At 40.3% G+C, this 18,584-nt stretch overlaps 2 protein-coding genes across 4 annotated transcripts in view; one reads left to right on the top strand and one right to left on the bottom strand.

Annotated features, from left to right (window-relative positions):
• The window catches only part of LOC133547471 (gastrula zinc finger protein XlCGF57.1-like), a 130,427-nt gene that overhangs the window by 33,423 nt on the left and 78,420 nt on the right, over positions 1-18,584 (bottom strand). The gene's annotated exons all lie outside the window — the stretch shown is intronic.
• Positions 8,350-18,584, top strand: part of LOC133547470 (gastrula zinc finger protein XlCGF57.1-like) — a 77,108-nt gene continuing 66,873 nt past the window's right edge. For 2 of the 3 annotated variants that reach the window (XM_061893152.1, XM_061893150.1), the window contains exon 1: positions 8,350-8,783. In XM_061893152.1, the coding sequence (XP_061749136.1) occupies positions 8,681-8,783 (103 nt within the window). In that variant the 5' untranslated portion in view covers positions 8,350-8,680. Of the gene's footprint in view, positions 8,784-17,595; positions 18,254-18,584 lie in introns of those variants that run through there. The other variant, XM_061893151.1, reaches the window with a different exon arrangement.

Genomic DNA, 18,584 nt, shown 5'->3' with positions numbered 1-18,584 from the left:
TTATTATGTTGTACATTCCAACAAGTGTTATTATGTTGTACATCCCAACAGGTGTTATTATGTTGTACATTCCAACAGGTGTTATTATGTTGTACATTCCAACAGGTGGTATTATGTTGTACATTCCAACACCTGTTATTATGTTGTACATTCCAACAAGTGTTATTATGTTGTACATCCCAACAGGTGTTATTATGTTGTACATTCCAACACCTGTTATTATGTTGTACATTCCAACAAGTGTTATTATGTTGTACATCCCAACAGGTGTTATTATGTTGTACATTCCAACAGGTGTTATTATGTTGTACATTCCAACAGGTGGTATTATGTTGTACATTCCAACAGGTGTTATTATGTTGTACATTCCAACACCTGTTATTATGTTGTACATCCCAACAGGTGTTATTATGTTGTACATTCCAACAGGTATTATTATGTTGTACAGGGCTTACACACCTCCTCTTTCTGCTGTAAACATTGTGAATGATCCACTTGACACTCATGTGGGGAAACTTTGCTTTGATCAAAAAAATAACAGAAAAATCCGCAGCTTATTCCAAAATGATTGTGTGTCTGTCTCCTATGTAATTTCCTTATGGAATAATGTTGTAAATGACATCTGTTGGACCAAAACGTGGTCCCTTCCTAACAGGTATTTACTTCCCAACAAAGTCAAAGAGATATCATTTAAAATCATTCCTGGTTATTACCCTGTAAAGACTGTAATGGTTAAATAGAAGAAGGACATTGATGTTTTGTAACATGCACCCAGAGACTGTTAACCACTTGTTTTATACTTGTGAAAACACTCCATCACTATGGCAGGCATCTGTCGCTTCATCCTGGACAATATTTATGACAAATTTGTGCTTTGCTTTAAAGATGTGATTTTTGGTTTTACACTTTATGAACAAAAATTTGAAAAGGAATTCTACCTTTGCAACCTCATTATTTTATTGGCTAAGTTTTATATTCATAAATGTAAGTTTCTTAATACCCGACCTATCTTTTGTGCCTTTAAAAAAGATTTTGAACTTTACATTAAAACACTCTCTACCTCTAACAACAAAAAAGCTGTGAAAACGATGATGCTGTGTTCCAAATTTAAGTTATTTAATGAATCTGAATGAACCTGTGGCTTTGCACTGTGTTTATTATATATATATATATATATAGATGTTTGTATTCTATTTTTGTTATTTTGAATTTACAACCCCCTGGCGCTGTTTTGTACTGTTTTTATAATGTTTTATAATGTTTTATATTGTTGTTTGGCTTACTGTTTGTAATTGTTGAAATGTATAAATAAAGATTCAAAAAAAAAAAAAGGAAGGCAGCAGAACAGAGCAGTACTGCTTTGTAACGTCAAGTGTGCCAACTGTCGTGAAAGCACATGGACTGAGAAAGACGTGAGCAGGACGCTAATAAGTAGTGATGGGTTGATGAGGCTTCATGTATCGTTTGGACACATTGCAAAACTGTATTGATACTGTGTCAATACTGTGTCACTAAATAATGACATCTGCTGGACAGTAAAAATCTCTACAGGCAGTACATCTAAGAAGGACAGCTCCAGACTTGAGAAACTGATCAGGCGGGCCGGTTCTACAATGGGAATATAACTGGACTCACTGGTGAGGGTGGCAGAGAAGAGGACTGTGGACAAACTAGTGAGCATCCTGGATGATGCCAGTCACCCTCTGCATAGTGTTATCAGCAGCCAGAGGAGCCTGTTCAGTTCTAGACTGCTTCATCCCAAGTGCAGGACTAATAGACTCAAGAACTCCTTTGTCCCACACGCCATTAGACTGTACAACTCCTCTCTGGGGCGGGGGGCGGGGGGTACTAGGATGACAGGGGATGCAAAACATTAACAGTGCAATACGTTTTCATAACATGGTCACTACTGCCTACTTTGTCTTGTTATATTCTTATTTTACTGTTATATTGTTATTCCCATTGTTGCTTTTTAGTTTTTATTCTCATTGTAATATTTCTCTTTTTTGTTTCCATTTAAACCCCCATTATTTACTTTTTACTTATATTTAAATTGATCTTAACTCTGTACACTGCTGCTGGAATTTTAATTTTCCTGAAGGAACTCTCCTGAAGGAATCAATGAAGTACTATCTATCTATCTATCTATCTATCTATCTATCTATCTATCTATCTATCTATCTATCTATCTATCTATCTATCTATCTATCTATCTACTTGTGGACTGGGATTTTTTTTTAACATGCGCTCTGAATACGCACTGTTGATCGATTGATTGAAACTTTTATTTATTAGTAGATTGCACAGTTCAGTACATATTCCGTACCATTTACCACTAAATAGTAACACCCCAATAAGTTTTTCAACTTGTTTAAATCGGGGTCCACGTTAAGCAAGTCATGGTAAAAAGTAACTGGGGGCGAGCTGGACTCGAACAACCGCCCTATGGGATTCAATATGAACACTTGTGGTCCTTCATTCTACCAACTCAGCTACCGGAGAAATCAGTTACTGTTGTGTTTTAATGTAATTAATAGGATGGTTGTGTGGGCGGGACAATACCGGAGAGTCTCCAGTGGAGACTTAATGAAACGACAAGAAAATGAACACAAATACCTTTTTTTCCGATATATGATCAAAATATTCCCAGACGGCGGAAATGATCTCCGACGACGATAAATGGCAAAAAAAAAAAAGACAAGGACAGAAGTGCGGCGATTCTGTTGGCAGCAGCATCTCCTAAAAGCCAAGTCTTGATCAGACAAGTTTGTCAAATTATCGGCCCATTTCCAAATTACCTTTTGTGTCAAACATTTTGTAGAAATGTGTTCTGGCACAACTGCAGCCTTTTTTAGATGAAAATAGCACTTTAGATCCATTTCAGTCTGGATACAAAGCTTTGCACAGTACTGAATCTGCACTTTTAAAGGTTTTTAATGACTTGCTTTTAATGTCTGATTCTGGCAGCTCTGCCATTTTAGTGCTTTTAGATCTTACAGCTGCCTTTGACACAGTCGACCACACAATTCTTTTAGACCGCCTGAGAGACTGTGTGGGTGTCAGGGGGACTGCGTCACAGTGGTTCAGATCTTACCTGTCTGAGAGGTCCTTCTCTGTCAGGCTGGGGGACGCCACCTCCTCTTCTGCCCCGCTTTACTGTGGTGTCCCCCAGGGATCTATTTTAGGCCCCATCCTGTTCGCTCTTTATCTCCTTCCTCTTGGAGATATTTTTAAGAAACATGGAGTGTTTTATCACTTTTATGCAGATGACTGCCAAATTTATATGCCGATTTCAAAAAGCCACGGCCCCCTGACACCCCTTCTTAACTGTCTATGTGACGTCAAGGCTTGGTTAGCCCAGAATTTTTTAATAATGAATGAGGGAAAAACGGAAATTTTAGTTTTTGGTCCGGCCCTCACTGACTTGGGACCATCGGACCTCATCCAAATTTACACTCCTGCGCGCGCTCTGAGGTCCGAGAGCCAGTTCCAGCTCATGGTGCCCAAGACCAGACTTAAGACCAGGGGAGACAGGGCCTTTTCTGTGGTCGGCCCTAAGCTCTGGAACACTCTGCCCCTCCATGTTCAAACTGCTTCCACAGTGGAGTGTTTTAAGTCTCGTCTTAAATCCCACTTTTATTCTTTGGCTTTTAAAACTACGTGAGTTGTGTGGTCCTCTGTCCTCTGTTGTCCTCTGTGTTTTTTATACATTTTGATTTCTATTTTACTGTTTTAATTGCTTTTACCCTTTAAAATTGTTTTTAATCATATTTTGTTTTTATATTGTTTTTATATTGGTTTTATATTTATTTATTTTGTGTTTTTATTCAGTCATTGGTGGAACACAAAATTGTTTTTTTAATATTGTTTTTAACATGGCTGTGCAGCACTTTGGAAACGTTCTTGTTGTTTGAATGTGCTATATAAATAAAGTGGATTGGATTGGATTGGATTGACAAAGATTGAGAGAAAAGTTGAGAATAAAAGTAAAAATGGGGAGAAAAGGAGAGAACGAAGGTGAAAACAGATAGAAAATGAGAGAAAGAAGGTATAGAGTATGAATATTAAATACAATCAGGTGAGCAGATACCTCAGCTGGGACGAGTTATCTAATCACCTGTTTCCTTTATCAGCAGCGTTGGAAACCATGAGAGGGGCTGGCGATTGAGGAGTGAGAGCCAGACGAAGGAGATCAGGAGAAACGCATGTCATTGAGAGCTGAAAAGCTGAAAGAGACATTGAGCACAAAAAGAAATTGTAAAGAAATAAAAAGTGTGTAACCACTGAACCAGGCGTGGTGTTTCCGGGGAGGGAATGGAGGATCCAGGACGAGGATCTCCACAGGGCTATACAAATAAACATTGATTGACATTGATTGATTGATATTTGTAGTTGCTCAGATGGATGGTGGATGGACTGTGTTGGTAAAGCTTGGCTTGACTGCTGCTGTGTGAGGGGTTGATAGTCTTGAGCCTGGGGGTTGAGAGTGACTGCTGGTTCCTTGGTTCTTTTTAAGTAGGAGCTCATGCCATCAGATGCTGTGTGTGAGGAAGCATGAAGGCTGGAAGCTTTTAAAACTGCTAATTTTGCATCAGCAGCTGCCAATTGAGCATCCAGGTCCATCATTTCCTTTTTCTTTCTGATTTTTTCCCTCTTCTCTTCCAATTTCTTTTCGATATTTTCTTCCTCCTCTTCCAATTTCCTTTTAATCTGTAGTGACTCTTCTTCCAATATCTTTTTGATATTTTCCTCCTCCTCTTCCAAGGCAGCGAGGGCAGCCCTGTCGGCCTCTGCCGGTCTGCGAACTGAGGAGGTTCTAGAATTACTAGAACCAGACCGTGTGTGACTCCCATGTGATTTGTGACTTATATTACTAATGCTGTCATTTGGATTAATTTCGTTTTCGAAATCTTCCATATTTTCCAGGGTTGGTGTTTTTATCCAGGTGTTAACATGCTCAATGAATTAATGTAGATTGATTAATTTGGCTTTGTACCATATGTCGTGATTGATTTGGTCCTCTATTGGTAGAATTGGTAGGCGGGATTTGTGTGCACTTGCGGTTTCCTTTATAACATTGAGATATTTGGTGAAAGCAGATTGCACGTCCATTAGGTCCTCTCCATTTTCCATCATTTCCATGATATGTTTCTGCATGTTGCTTGCCTTGTTTAATTTAGATCTCCTCTCCTTCTCAAGTGTTTCAATTCTGTGCATTAGGGCTTTTGGTGTCATTTTCACTGTGCGTTTTTTTTTTTACATCAGATGTTTGATCTGTGTCATACTTGCCAACCTTGAGACCTCCGATTTCGGGGGGTGGGGGTTGGTGGTGGGGGGCATGGTCAGGGTGGGGCGTGGTTGGGGGCGTGGTTAAGAGGGAAGGAGTATATTTACCGCTAGATTCATAGATTACCAAGTCAAGTATTTCATATATATCAATCAATCAATCAATCAATCAATCAATCAATGTTTATTTATATATCCCTAAATCACTCGTGTCTCAAAGGGCTGCACAAACCACAACACAAAACACCATATATATATATATATATATATATATATATAAAATAAATACTTGAATTTCAGTGTTCATTTATTTACACATTTACACACACATAACACTCATTTACTCATTGTTGAGTTAAGGGTTGAATCGTCCATCCTTTTTCTAACCATATGCAAGTGCAGTAGATGGCAGTATTGTCCTGTTTAAGAGTTTCACAACAATGCTGTTTGGCAGACGAACTGCTTTACGGTAGACGAAAACGGACTGCTGTTGTTGTATGTTGTTTTACCACGCTGGGAGGACGTTAATGAAACTGCCTAACAATAAACCCACATAAGAAACCAATAACTCGCCCTCGATCATTTTACAGTTATAACATCATTGGGCAGACACGCTCTTTATACATGTCACTCAGGTCCGCATGGAGCTGGAGGGGGCGTGGCCTCCAGCTCCGCCTGAATTTCGGGAGAAAATTGTCCCAGGAGGTTTTCGGGAGAGGCGCTGAATTTCGGGAGTCTCCCGGAAAATCCAGGAGTGTTGGTAAGTATGATCTGTGTCCACCTGTTTTTCCATCTCTGCAGGTTGTGACTGATTTTCAATCATTTCTGACAGTTCAGCCTGTGAGGGTTCCATTTGACCTTTAATTGTATCACACATTGAATGCGTTACTTTTGACTCCATTAACACATGATCATGCATTTCCAAAGCATTGTATTTTCCTTTCCCAGGATCCATGATTATGCACAACCCACAATTCAAAATCAGATCAAATATATGGAAACCTTGTTAATGTCACTCAAAACACCAAACATCAAAACCGCAACTATTCATTTGCATTTGTTCAAACCAAAACCTCACCCCCGAATGGGCTTGCACAAGGAATCATAAAACACCACCTTGTATTTTAAATGTACCCACGAACGGGTTGCAATCATGCACAACATCTCCTGGAAAATACCCACTATCGGGTTCAATAACATTGAATATTAACCACCAATGCATTGGATTTTTTGTTGCTGTCTTTGTGTGCACACACTGTTATATGGCCATATATTATCCCGTGTAGCGCGCTACATACCTTTACTTCATGCTGGCCTGTGACTTTGTTCTTGTCTTCAAAAGATTTTCTTCGAAAAGAGTTCCATATCTTTGAAAAGAGTACACAACTTCAAACAGCGCTGCTCAGCTGTCGCTCCAAAGTGATATCTGTTTGTCGAGACATTATGTATTTTGCATCTAAAGGTCGGAGGTTCTGATGATAGTGAAAGCTAAGAGATGAACAATGTCTCCCTCGTTCAGAATACGCAAATTCACACTTATTTAGTTAGTTCTTGAATAAAAATTTGAGTTTTGCCCCATTTGAGAAAAATCCCTCAGAGTATTTACTATTTCTTTTTTTTTAATTACTTAAGTGAAATGCTTTAAAAATAGAATGTGAGGTTACAGTGCACTTGACCTTAACATGTATAATAATCATAGTTTGAGTTTGTGCCAAATTTGAGGAAAATCCATCAAATAATTCTTGAGATATGGCTTTAACAATGTGCTAAGTTAAGACAAAATAATAAAAAAAATACCCAAGACCTGCTGTGACATCAACACATTGTTTTGTTCATGTAAACATTGTTTTATACCATATTGTGTACAGATTCTAAACTGTAATGCAGTTTTTGTTGTATTTCCATTTTTTGTCATTATTCGATATTTTGATTGTTGTCAGCCATTTTGGGCCAAAGTGTTCTTTATTTTATTTTATTTCTTTACTTCCTCTTACAACAAATTATCTGCTGAAAATTTTAATGTATAAAACATTATTGTTAAGCAAAATGTACCATGTGTATGTTCAATTGTACAGGTTGCTATTCACTTACTTTGAAGCATTTTTTTTCATTTGTTTTATATGTTTCATGGTTTAAATTTAAATTAAAGTATACCAATGCTAAAATACCTGTATCAAATGTTAGGTATATGCATTAATGTCAATTTGTTAGAGAGAGTCTGTTTCTAGAATGAATGTAAATATATTTACAAGAAAAAATAGCTGCATAAGATTTTCGTTTTTTTATCATTCCTATTTTTATACATTTATGGCTCTTAAAAAAACTGCCAGGATATTTTGCGGAGAACGTTTAACCTAATGTCCACAATGGCATTGTGTAGGCAAAAAAAGAGTAGTGCCCGGACGTGGGAACGAAAATCACTTTCTAGCCACTTTTTCCTGGTTCACCTTATGGCCTATAACTAAGAGTTTCCCGCTTGTCTCCAACCTTTCCTCCATGCATTTCTGAGAGTGTGTGCCTCACTGACACTCTGCTGTTAACAGGCGGCCTTTCTTCTTAAATAGATTATTACATTGTAAAATAACAGACACTTTACTTATGCTTGTCCTTACATTTTGGACGCATGGCTGCAATGGTTGTGATCTCTCGGATGCAGAATTTTAGAATAGAATAGAAAGTACTTTATTGATCCCTGGGGAAATTCAGCACCACAGTTCGCTCATAATAGACAATAATAATTTACTCCAGTAAAACCAGCAAACCAGTAATTACAGTCTGCAAATTGTGTTGTTGTTGAATGATATTTATCAGATTTAAAGTCAAATACAGTTGATATACTTGTCTGTCTATCTGTGTTGGCCCTGCGATGAGATGGCGACCTGTCCAGGGTGTACGGCGCCTTCCGCCTGAATGCAGCTGAGATAGGCTCCAGCACACCCCGCCATCCCTAAAGGGACACACAGTCGATAAAGGGATGGATGGATCATTGGTGGCCGTGATTTTTTTGTGTAGACACCATGAAAACATACATTTAGAATGAATCGTTCATGACTTGCCCATCACGATGACTCGTTGGCCCCGCCCCTAAGTGACGCATGCGTGGAGGATATGTTCTTCGCAGCAAAGTCCTCCTTTACTCCACACACGCTTCTAAGCCTCGGCACATCTACTAACTACACTTTATTCATCCTCCGTGTCAGCATCAACTCCACTCGTCTCACTCAACTTTGGACATTATTAGGCCCGCTTAGATTGCTCGTTGTTTGAGCGCGCTAGTTAGCTTAGCATGCTAGTTAGCTTAGCTTGTTAGCCGCTAACAAAGAGACGCGGATTTGATCAACACATCGCTTAGTTAAGATCAAGTGTGAGTGTAAAGTGTTGTGATTGTGTGAAAATGTGTGAAAGAACCATAGCAGAGTACGAGGAGGAACTTTGTCCAACTAAAGAGGAGAAGGAGCGACCACATCAAAAACCTCAAGTTGTGTTACACAGAACAGGTTTGTTTACTTCTTACTCTCACATCTTTACTAACTTTATATTTCATCATTAACATGACGTGTTTGATTAATAATTTATCAATAGGTGTACTCAAACACATGATTGTTATTGTGTTATTAATGTGATTATCAGACAGCAGTCATTTCCACTAGATAATGTTCAAATATAGGTGATTTGGCACACTTATAATTAAAAAAACAAAAATAATGTTGTCTTTCATACGATATGTAGTAGTATTGTATATGTGGACGGGGGCCCTGCTTTGGTAATAATGTGTACCCCTTTCAGAGATCACATTTAGTTCCACTTCAAACATTCACATGTTGCACAATGAGATGAGATGGTATAACGTGAACAGTTCTGGAACTTTCTAACTCGGGGGAAAGAACGGGATCTCGTTGGAAGCGCGATGTATGAGCAGACGCTGTTTGGGTATAACAAAATGGTGTCTGCCAATTTAGTTTACAACTTCACTACATCAGTAGTTGTCAAACTTTTTTCACCAAGTACTAACTCAGAAAATACTTGGATTTCCAAGTACCACCATCATGAACAGCATTAAAATATAGTAGCATAGTAGGCCTTAATTATTCATTAATAACAAGGAAGACACATTATTTAACAAGTATATTTAATATTTTAGTTACTGTAACAGTACACACAGTTTGAACAGTAACACAGTTTTTGCATGTTGGAAAATAAAACAATGTACATAAAAAATGAAATAATATTTGGCGTACCATTAGGTGATACCCGTGTACCACTAGTGGTACACGTACCACAGTTTTAGAATCCCTGCTCGATCGGTTCAAGAAGACATGATCAATGCACGCGTGTGCAGAGACAAGGTCACTTCCATTTTTTTTGTTTCACGTCAGTTATGTTCCTGCATGTTGTCACTACTATAGTTTTCTTTTTTGCAATCTTTATTTGAATAACAATTTCACATAAAAGATGACATGCTGATCATTTAAAAAATTACAGAGCCCCTAAAGGGACATGGGTACAATTTTTTTTGAGATATGTATCTTGTGCGCACCAGAAACTATGATGCAGCTTCCTCAGTTGACCTCTGACCTGGTCCACAGAGATGACTAATGTTTGCGTAGAGGTGGAGGAGGAGGAGGAGGAGGGGGTTGCAACCATGGCTGGGGAGGGGGAGAAGAAAAGGGGGTGGATGCAATGAGGATTGGGGGGTGGGGAGAACAGTACTGGTTAAACCGGTTGAAGAAGTTCTTCATCTCATTTGGCCCTCTCTATTGTCCCCCCTACTGCTCTGGTCTTTGTCTTGTGGCCTGTGATGGTTTTCACACCTTCCCAGACCTCCATCATGTTGTTCTGCTCCAGCTTCTTCCTGTAGCTGTCCTTAGTCTTCCTCACGCGTCCTTTCACCTCCCGCTGTGCTGCTCTCATTGCCTCCCTGTCTCCACTCCAGAAGGGAGCTTTCTTCTTGTTGAGCACAGCTTGAACCTCCTGTGTTACCCAGGGTTTGTCATTAGGGTAGCACTGAACAGTCTTAGCAGGGCAGGTCACGTCTAGGCAGAAGTTGAGGTAATCCGTAGGACAGTGAGTCAGACCATCAATGTCCTCACCATGTGGAAACTGTGTTCCATTTGTCTGTCACAGAATGACATCACACTAAGATGTTCAGTGACAGTTTTATTTAGCTATTTAGCCTTTTTGTTCAGTATCAATCAGTCAATGTTATTTATACAGCCCTAAATCACAAGCGTCTCAAAGGGCAAAAAAAATGGCAGTACACATCTTCCAAACAAAGTGTTTGCGAGTGAAATTTTCTGAAATGTGTAGGTATATTCTTGCTATCGTTTACATTTTCAGAATGTATAATATTGTGTTTTAGAGAAATGCTTTGACATTTTTGTCAGGTTCAAACACCGATGACATCTATTTGACAAGACAAGAAGCAAAGAAATCAAACAGAGACAGGATTCAATTTAGCTCATGAGGAGAAACGTCTGGGCTGCAACTTCGTACAGTTTCCCACCACGCTCTGACGAGGGAGTTCCACGCTTCCTCTTTTATTTGGGCCTTTTCTGATTACATAGCTGCAGCTGTTTTTAAAGGGAGGGGGGTCGTAAACAGCTTTTGCACTCGGTCGTAAACAGTTTAAAGAAAAGGTCTGCTCCCTCTGCTTTGTAGATCTCAGGTCAGGAAAAGGTCTTCCTGTGGCTGTCAATAGATCAAAGAAACCGACACCTCCATGTTGCATCCCATTGCAGACAGTGGAGTTTTACAAGCCTTTTGTTTGATAAGATGAAAGACAGCTTTGGTCTTCTCGCAGGGGACCTGAACTCAATGGAACAGAAAAGTTTTTTTATAACTTCCATCCATCTATTTCCTACCGCTTATTCCCTTTTGGGATTGTGGGGGGCGCTGAACTCATATACAATTATTCTGACAATTTTGTTATTATTGTTAATATCATATGGAATCAATTATTGGTCGCAGTAAAGTGGCAAATTGGGTACTTTTTAGCTCTAAAAAGGGTATTTCAACAAGTAAACAGTACAGTAGGTACTTGATTTTGATAGATGTAATGCTCATAATGCTCATAGGGACTGCGTGGCGTAGTGGGAGAGTGGCCGTGCGCAACCCGAGGGTCCCTGGTTCAATCCCCACCTACTACCATCTTCGTCACGTCCGTTGTGTCCTGAGCAATACACTTCACCCTTGCTCCTTATGGGTGCTGGTTAGTGCCTTGCATGGCAGCTCCCTCCATCAGTGTGTGAATGTGTGTGTGAATGGGTAAATGTGGAAATAGTGTCAAAGCGCTTTGAGTACCTTGAAGGTAGAAAATCGCTATACAAGTACAACCCATTTATTTTATCATAAGGGTATTCTAGTAAACTATGCAGAGATGAGATTTGTCAGTATCAAAATATTACTTGAAATCAAATTTTGGCAGCAGCAGAGTGGTTGTTCCGGTATAATTTAGCTTTGTAAAGGGTATTTCCACAAGTATACAGTACAGTAGGTACTTGATTTATATATATATATATAATGCTCACAAGAGTATTCTAGTAAAATATGCAGAGATGAGATGTGTCAATATCAAACTATTACTTAAAATACATTTTTGGCAGCAACAAAGTGGCCATTTGGGTAGATATTTGCTCTAAAAATGGTATTTCAACAAGTAAACAGTACAGTAGGTACTTGATATTGATATATCTAATGGTCATAAGGACATTCTAGTAAAATGCGTGTGTGTAAATATGCGATGTGTAAATATCAAAATATTACATCAAATCCCTTTTTGATTGAAGATTCAAGATAGTTTATTGTCATATGCACAGTTAAACACACAGTTTGCCGTACAATGAAAATCTTACTTTGCTAGTCCACAAGTCACACGGTACTTAGCTAAAAATAAAAATAAAAATGTATATACAAGGCACAGTAAGTAACATACCATTATTGCACATTCGGATTGACAGTCAACAGTATAAATATGGAGGTGACCTTGGGTCACAGCAGCAGTTAACGTGTCTTTATTGATCAAAGGTGAAAAGTGTCTACAGTGATGGTTCACAGTTGTGGTCAAAGTAGCTGTCTTTTCTTCAAAAAGACAAAAGTAAAGACGGAGGGTTGGGGGAAGCTAGCATTCATGAGTTAGCATTCACAAGCCTGATGGCCTGTGGGTAGAAACTGTTAGTCAGTCTGGTAGTTCTGGATGTCAGGCTCCTGTATGGTCTGCCTGATGGTAGGAGGCTGAAGAGACCGTGTACTGTCCTTGATGATGATGTGTGCTCTCCTGGTGGCCCTGGTAGACTACATGTCCTGTAGTGAGGGGAAGGCTGCTCCTGATATGTACTGAGCAGTTTTAATCACTCGCTGGAGTGCCTTCCTGGCCTTAGCAGTGCAGTTTCCATACCAGACCGTGATTGAGCTGGTAAGGACACTCTCAACCGTACTTCTATAGAGGTCGCTGAGAATTTTGGGTGGCATGCCAAATTTTCTCAGCCTTGTTAGGAAGTACAGTCGCTGCTGGGCTTTCTTTTTTGTTTGTTGGGTGTTGTGTCCCCAGGTGAGGTCCTCGCTGATGTGGGTCCCGAGGAATTTACAGGTTTTCACACTGTCCACCTTTGTCCCCCCTATGTACAGAGGAATGTACTGTGCACTCCTTCTCCATGGGTCAATAATCATCGCATTGGTCTTGTCTGTGTTCAAGGAGAGATTATTATCCTGACACCAGGCCACCAGTTCCGCTACCTCCCTTCTGTACACTGCCTCAGATCCCCCGGTGATCAGTCCGACGACCGTAGTATCATCTGCAAACTTGATGATAGGGGTGTTGTTCTGGGAGCCCACACAGTCGTGTGTGAAGAGGGTGTACAATAGGGGGCTCAGCACGCAGCCTTGGGGGGTCCCAATGCTTAGAACCTTTGTGTCTGATGTCTGGTTGCCGATACTGACTGACTGGGGCCGGTTTGTGAGAAAGTTCAGGACCCAGTCACAGAGAGTTGGTGTCAGACCAACAGTGAGGAGTTTAGCAGTGAGTTTTTGTGGGATGACCGTGTTAAAAGCAGAGCTGTAGTCGATGAATAATAGCCTGGCATAGGTGTCCTTGCCCTCTACGTGGGTGAGGGTGGTGTGGATGACGGGGTTGACTGCAACCTCACTGGACCGATTCTGCCGGTAGACAAACTGTAGAGCAGGGGTCACCAACGCGGTGCCCACGGGCACCAGGTAGCCTGTTAGGACCAGATGCGTCGCCCGCTGGCTTGTTCTAAAAATAGCTCAAATAGCAGCACTTACCAGTGAGCTGCCTCTATTTTTTAAATTGTATTTATTTACTAGCAAGCTGGTCTCGCTTTGCTCGACCTTTTTATTTCTAAGAGAGACAAAACTCAAATAGAATTTGAAAATCCAAGAAAATATTTTAAGACTTGGTCTTCACTTGTTTAAATACATTCATTTATTTATTTTTTTACTTTGCTTCTTATAACTTTCAGAAAGACAATTTTAGAGAAAATATACACCCTTAAAAATGATTTGAGGATTTTTAAACACATTCACCTTTTTACCTTTTCAATTCCTTCCTCTTCTTTCCTGAAAATTTAAATCAATGTTCAAGTATTTTTTTTTTATTGTAAAGAATAATAAATACATTTTAATATAATTCTTCATTTTAGTTTCTGTTTTTTCAACAAAGTATATTTGTGAAATATTTCTTCAAACTTATGATTAAAATTCAAAGAAATTATTCTGGCAAATCTAGAAAATCTGTAGAATCAAATTATATCTTATATCAATATTTTGAATTTCTTTTAACATTTTTCTTATGGAAAATCTAGAAGAAATAATTATTTGTCTTTGTTAAAAATATCACAAAGTGCAGATTGGATTTTAACCTATTCAAAACATGTCATCAAAATTCTAAAATTAATATTAATCAGGAAAAATTACTAATGATGTTCCATAAATTGTTTTTTTATTTTTTTCAAAAATATTCAAATTAGCTAGTTTTTTTCTTCATTTTTTTCGGTTGAAATTTGAATTTTAAAGATAAACTATTTTTCCAAATATAAATTTAATTTTTTCGTGTTTTCTCCTCTTTTAAACTGTTCAATTAAGTGTTTTTTAATCATTTATTCTCTACAAAAAAAACTTCCTTAAAAAGAAAAAAAATTACAACAAAATGACAGATAGACATACCCATTTTTTATATCCATCCATCCGTTTTCTACCGCTTATTCCCTTTCGGGGTCGCGGGGGGCGCTGGCGCCTATCTCAGCTACAATCGGGCGGAAGGCGGGGTACACCCTGGACAAGTCGCTACCTCATCGCAGGGCCAACACAGATAGACAGACAACATTCACACTCACATTCACACACTAGGGACCATTTAGTGTTGCCAATCAACCTATCCCCAGGTGCATGTCTTTGGAAGTGGGAGGAAGCCGGAGTACGGGGAGAACATGCAAACTCCACACAGAAAGATCCCGAGCCTGGATTTGAACCCAGGACTGCAGGAATTTTGTATCGTGAGGCAGATGCACTAACCCCTCTGCCACATATATATATAGATTTATTTATTAAAGGTAATTTGAGCAAATTGGCTATTTCTGGCAATTTATTTAAGTGTGTATCAAACTGGTAGCCCTTCGCATTAATCAGTACCCAAGAAGTAGCTCTTGGTTTCAAAAAGGTTGGTGACCCCTGCTGTAGAGGGTCCAGTGTGTCTGGGATGGTCTTCTTGATGTGTGACATGACTATCCTCTGGAAGCACTTCATCACTATTGGGGTGAGTGCAACAGACAGGTCACAGTGTTTTTCTTTGGCAGGGGCACGATGGTGGTGGTCTTGAAGCAGGTGGGCACAACAGCTTGTGTTAGTGACAAGTTGTATATGTCAGCAAGTACGTCAGCCAGCTCTGATGAACACACCCTGAGGGCCTGGCCAGGGATGTTGTCTGGGCCGACTGCCTTCCGTGGGTTTGTTTTCTTCAGAACTGTACGTACCTCTGCTGTTGTCCTAGTGAGCGGTGGGTCCTGCGTGGGCTCCGTGGTCAGAACCCCTCTCTGTTAGTTGGTGTTGAGGACCTCGAAGCGTGCGTAGAACTCATTCAGCTCATCTGGCAGTGAGCGTTGGCTGTTTGTGACCCCCCTGCTCCCCTGCTTGTAGTCTGTGATGTGTTGCAGGCCTTGCCACATGCGTCGGGAATCTGTGTTGAAGTAGAATCCCTCCAGCTTTAGTCTGCATTGTCCCTTGGCCTTGCTGATGGATTTACACAGGTCATATCTGGCCTTCTTGTAGTCCTCAGCGTTGCCTGAGAGAAATGCAGTGGAGCGGGCATGTAGCTTGGACCGAACATTAATCCAGGGTTTTTGGTTTGGGTATATCTTGTATTGTTTTGTGGGAACAATGTTTTGCACACATGTGCTGATGTAGCCAGTTACACTGGAAGCATATTCCTCTATGTCCACAGTACCGTCATCCCTCTGAGCAGCAGTTTTAAACATGTCCCAGTCTGTACTCCCAAAGCAGTCCTGAAGCACTAGTTCAGTGTCTTCATTCCAAACTTGAACAGTTTTACTCACTGGGGGGGCTTGCTTGGGACGCTGGATGTAGAAAAGCTGAGATGTGATCAGATAGTCCAAAGTGTGGTCTGGGTACAGCCTTGTAGGCTCCCCTCACGTTGCAGTACACCTGGTCCAGGGTGTTTATCTCCCTCGTAGTAAAGTTCACATATTGATGGTATTTTGGGAGGACACTCTTTAGGTTGCGGTGGTTAAAATCCCCAGCTACCGTGAACGCAGCATCAGGGTGTGCGGTCTCTTGTTTACTGATGACGTCATGCAGCAGATTTAGCGCTGTAGTGGAGTCCGCCCGTGGCGGGATGCAAACAGACAGTATAAACACTGCACTAAACTCCCTTGGCAGATAAAAAGGTCTGCATTTCACCATCAATCAATCAATCAATCAATGTTTACTTATATAGCCCTAAATCACTAGTGTCTCAAAGGGCTGCACAAACCACTACGACATCCTCGGTAGGCCCACATAAGGGCAAGGAAAACTCACACCCAGTGGGACGTCGGTGACAATGATGACTATGAGAACCTTGGAGAGGAGGAAAGCAATGGATGTCGAGCGGGTCTAACATGATACTGTGAAAGTTCAATCCATAATGGATCCAACACAGTCGCAAGAGTCCAGTCCAAAGCGGATCCAACACAGCAGCGAGAGTCCCGTTCACAGCGGAGCCAGCAGGAAAACATCCCAAGCGGAGGCGGATCAGCAGTGCAGAGATGTCCCCAGCTGATACACAGGCGAGCAGTATATGGCCACCGGATCGGACCGGACCCCCTCCACAAGGGAGAGTGGGACATAGGAGAAAAAGAAAAGAAACGGCAGATCAACTGGTCGAAAAAGGGAGTCTATTTAAAGGCTAGAGTATACAAATGAGTTTTAAGGTGAGACTTAAATGCTTGTCCGAGCAGTGTCTTTCAACCACCTGTACGTCCGAGCACCAGCTGTTACTCACGTAAACACAGACGCCGCCTCTTGCCTTTCTTGAAGCCTTTGTCCGGTCTCCACGGTAGACTGAGTGCGTTGCTAGCTGGATAGCAGAGTCTGGGATGCTGTCCGAAAGCCAGGTTTCCGTGAAAATAAGAGCACAGCATTCTCTCTTGTCATTACAATGAATGTCGCAGGGGGGCGCCACTGAACCCCAACATTAAAGGTTTGTTTGATATACTTTGAATTTATTTTTGAAAAACAAGACATTCTTTTATATCACATTGTTGTTCAAATAAATATTACGTAAAAGAAAAGCATGGTAACAGTGGCAGCACGCAATATCTTATATAGAGCTACCTCTTCGTCCACTCGGCTGTGACGTCATTCACAGCTTCCGGGGTAAACGGAAGGCAGCAGAACAGAGCAGTACTGCCTTGTAACGTCAAGTGTGCTAACTGTCGTGAAAGCACATCGACGGAGAAAGACGTGAGCAAGACGCTAGTAAGTCAGTCTTATTATTTGTTATCCAGTTTGAAATATCTACGTCGTATAAAATACATATTTGATTCTTTCATTAAGGATAAAGTCGTCTCGATGCGCTAGAAGCACTGTGCCGCTTCTCGTGCTTACTTTGCTTGTAAGTTAGCTTAGCTCGCTAGTTAGCTTAGCTTGTTAGCTGCTAACAAAAAGACACGGACTGTCAGGACTGTGACATGGATTTATTTCGCTTCTTCTACGCAAAGGATGATTCGAACGGGCGAGAATTGAATGTAAGTACATGGTTTTTATTTATACACTATAATACAGAAAAGGCAAAACAAAAAGCACGCTCGATGGCGGATAATAATCCATGGTAAAACTTAGAACAAAAACAGCACAATGGCAATACTATCTACAAAACAAACAGAAGATACTATAAAAGGCACATGGCAAACCAAAAACTAGCACTGAGGCATATAAACAAAGAAGTCTTACGTGGCGTGGTCAAACAAACAGCGTGGCAAAGCATGAGGGTCCGGCAAGGAAAGGTAGGTGCGTGGTCATGAGTATTCAACACAGTCCAGTAGGTAAAGAAGCCAGGCCGAGGAAAGGAAAATAAATGACTTAAATACTGCTGTGGTAATTAGAACCAGGTGTGAGAGGCTGAGAATCGGGGCGTGACTAAGGGGACCAGGTGGAAACTAATGGGTTGGCATGGAAACAAACAAAACCAGGAAGTGCAAAATGTGAAGCAAGAGTCCAAAAACAAAACAAAACATGACCAAACATAAACCTGATTTACAGGCATGACACGGATGTTATCAACACATCGCTAAGTAGAGATCTAATGTGAGAGTAAAGTGTTGTGATTGTGTGAAAATGTGTGAAAGAACCATAGCTAAGTATGCAGAGGAATTTTGACCAAAAAAAGAGGAGAATGAGCGAGAATATCAACTACTGGACGCTGTTTTCAAGAAAATTCAAGTTGTGTTACACAGAACAGGTTTGTTGACTTCTTACGCTCACATCTTTACTAACTTTATATTTGATAATTAACACTCTTTTTCAACAGAAGATGCTTTGTCTTGTGGGGATGATGCAATGCTTTGATTTAGATTCTTCATGAAAAGGAGACAGTTTGAGGTTGATGTTCCTCTCAGTTTGTAACAATGTGTGATTGATTGATTGAAGGAGTTATGAAAAGTTTGCATAGGAAAGGGTACACTTTCATCACGGTACACATTCACTGCTGCAAGAAAGCCTGGGCTTGATTTTGTTGAAGTATTTTTTTTAATTTACACAACACAGTACTATGTAGAAAATAGACACAAATA

This window comes from Nerophis ophidion, unplaced genomic scaffold, assembly GCF_033978795.1.
Source record: "Nerophis ophidion isolate RoL-2023_Sa unplaced genomic scaffold, RoL_Noph_v1.0 HiC_scaffold_115, whole genome shotgun sequence".
Lineage (NCBI taxonomy): Eukaryota > Metazoa > Chordata > Actinopteri > Syngnathiformes > Syngnathidae > Nerophis > Nerophis ophidion.
This window is presented reverse-complemented; position numbering and strand designations above follow the sequence as displayed.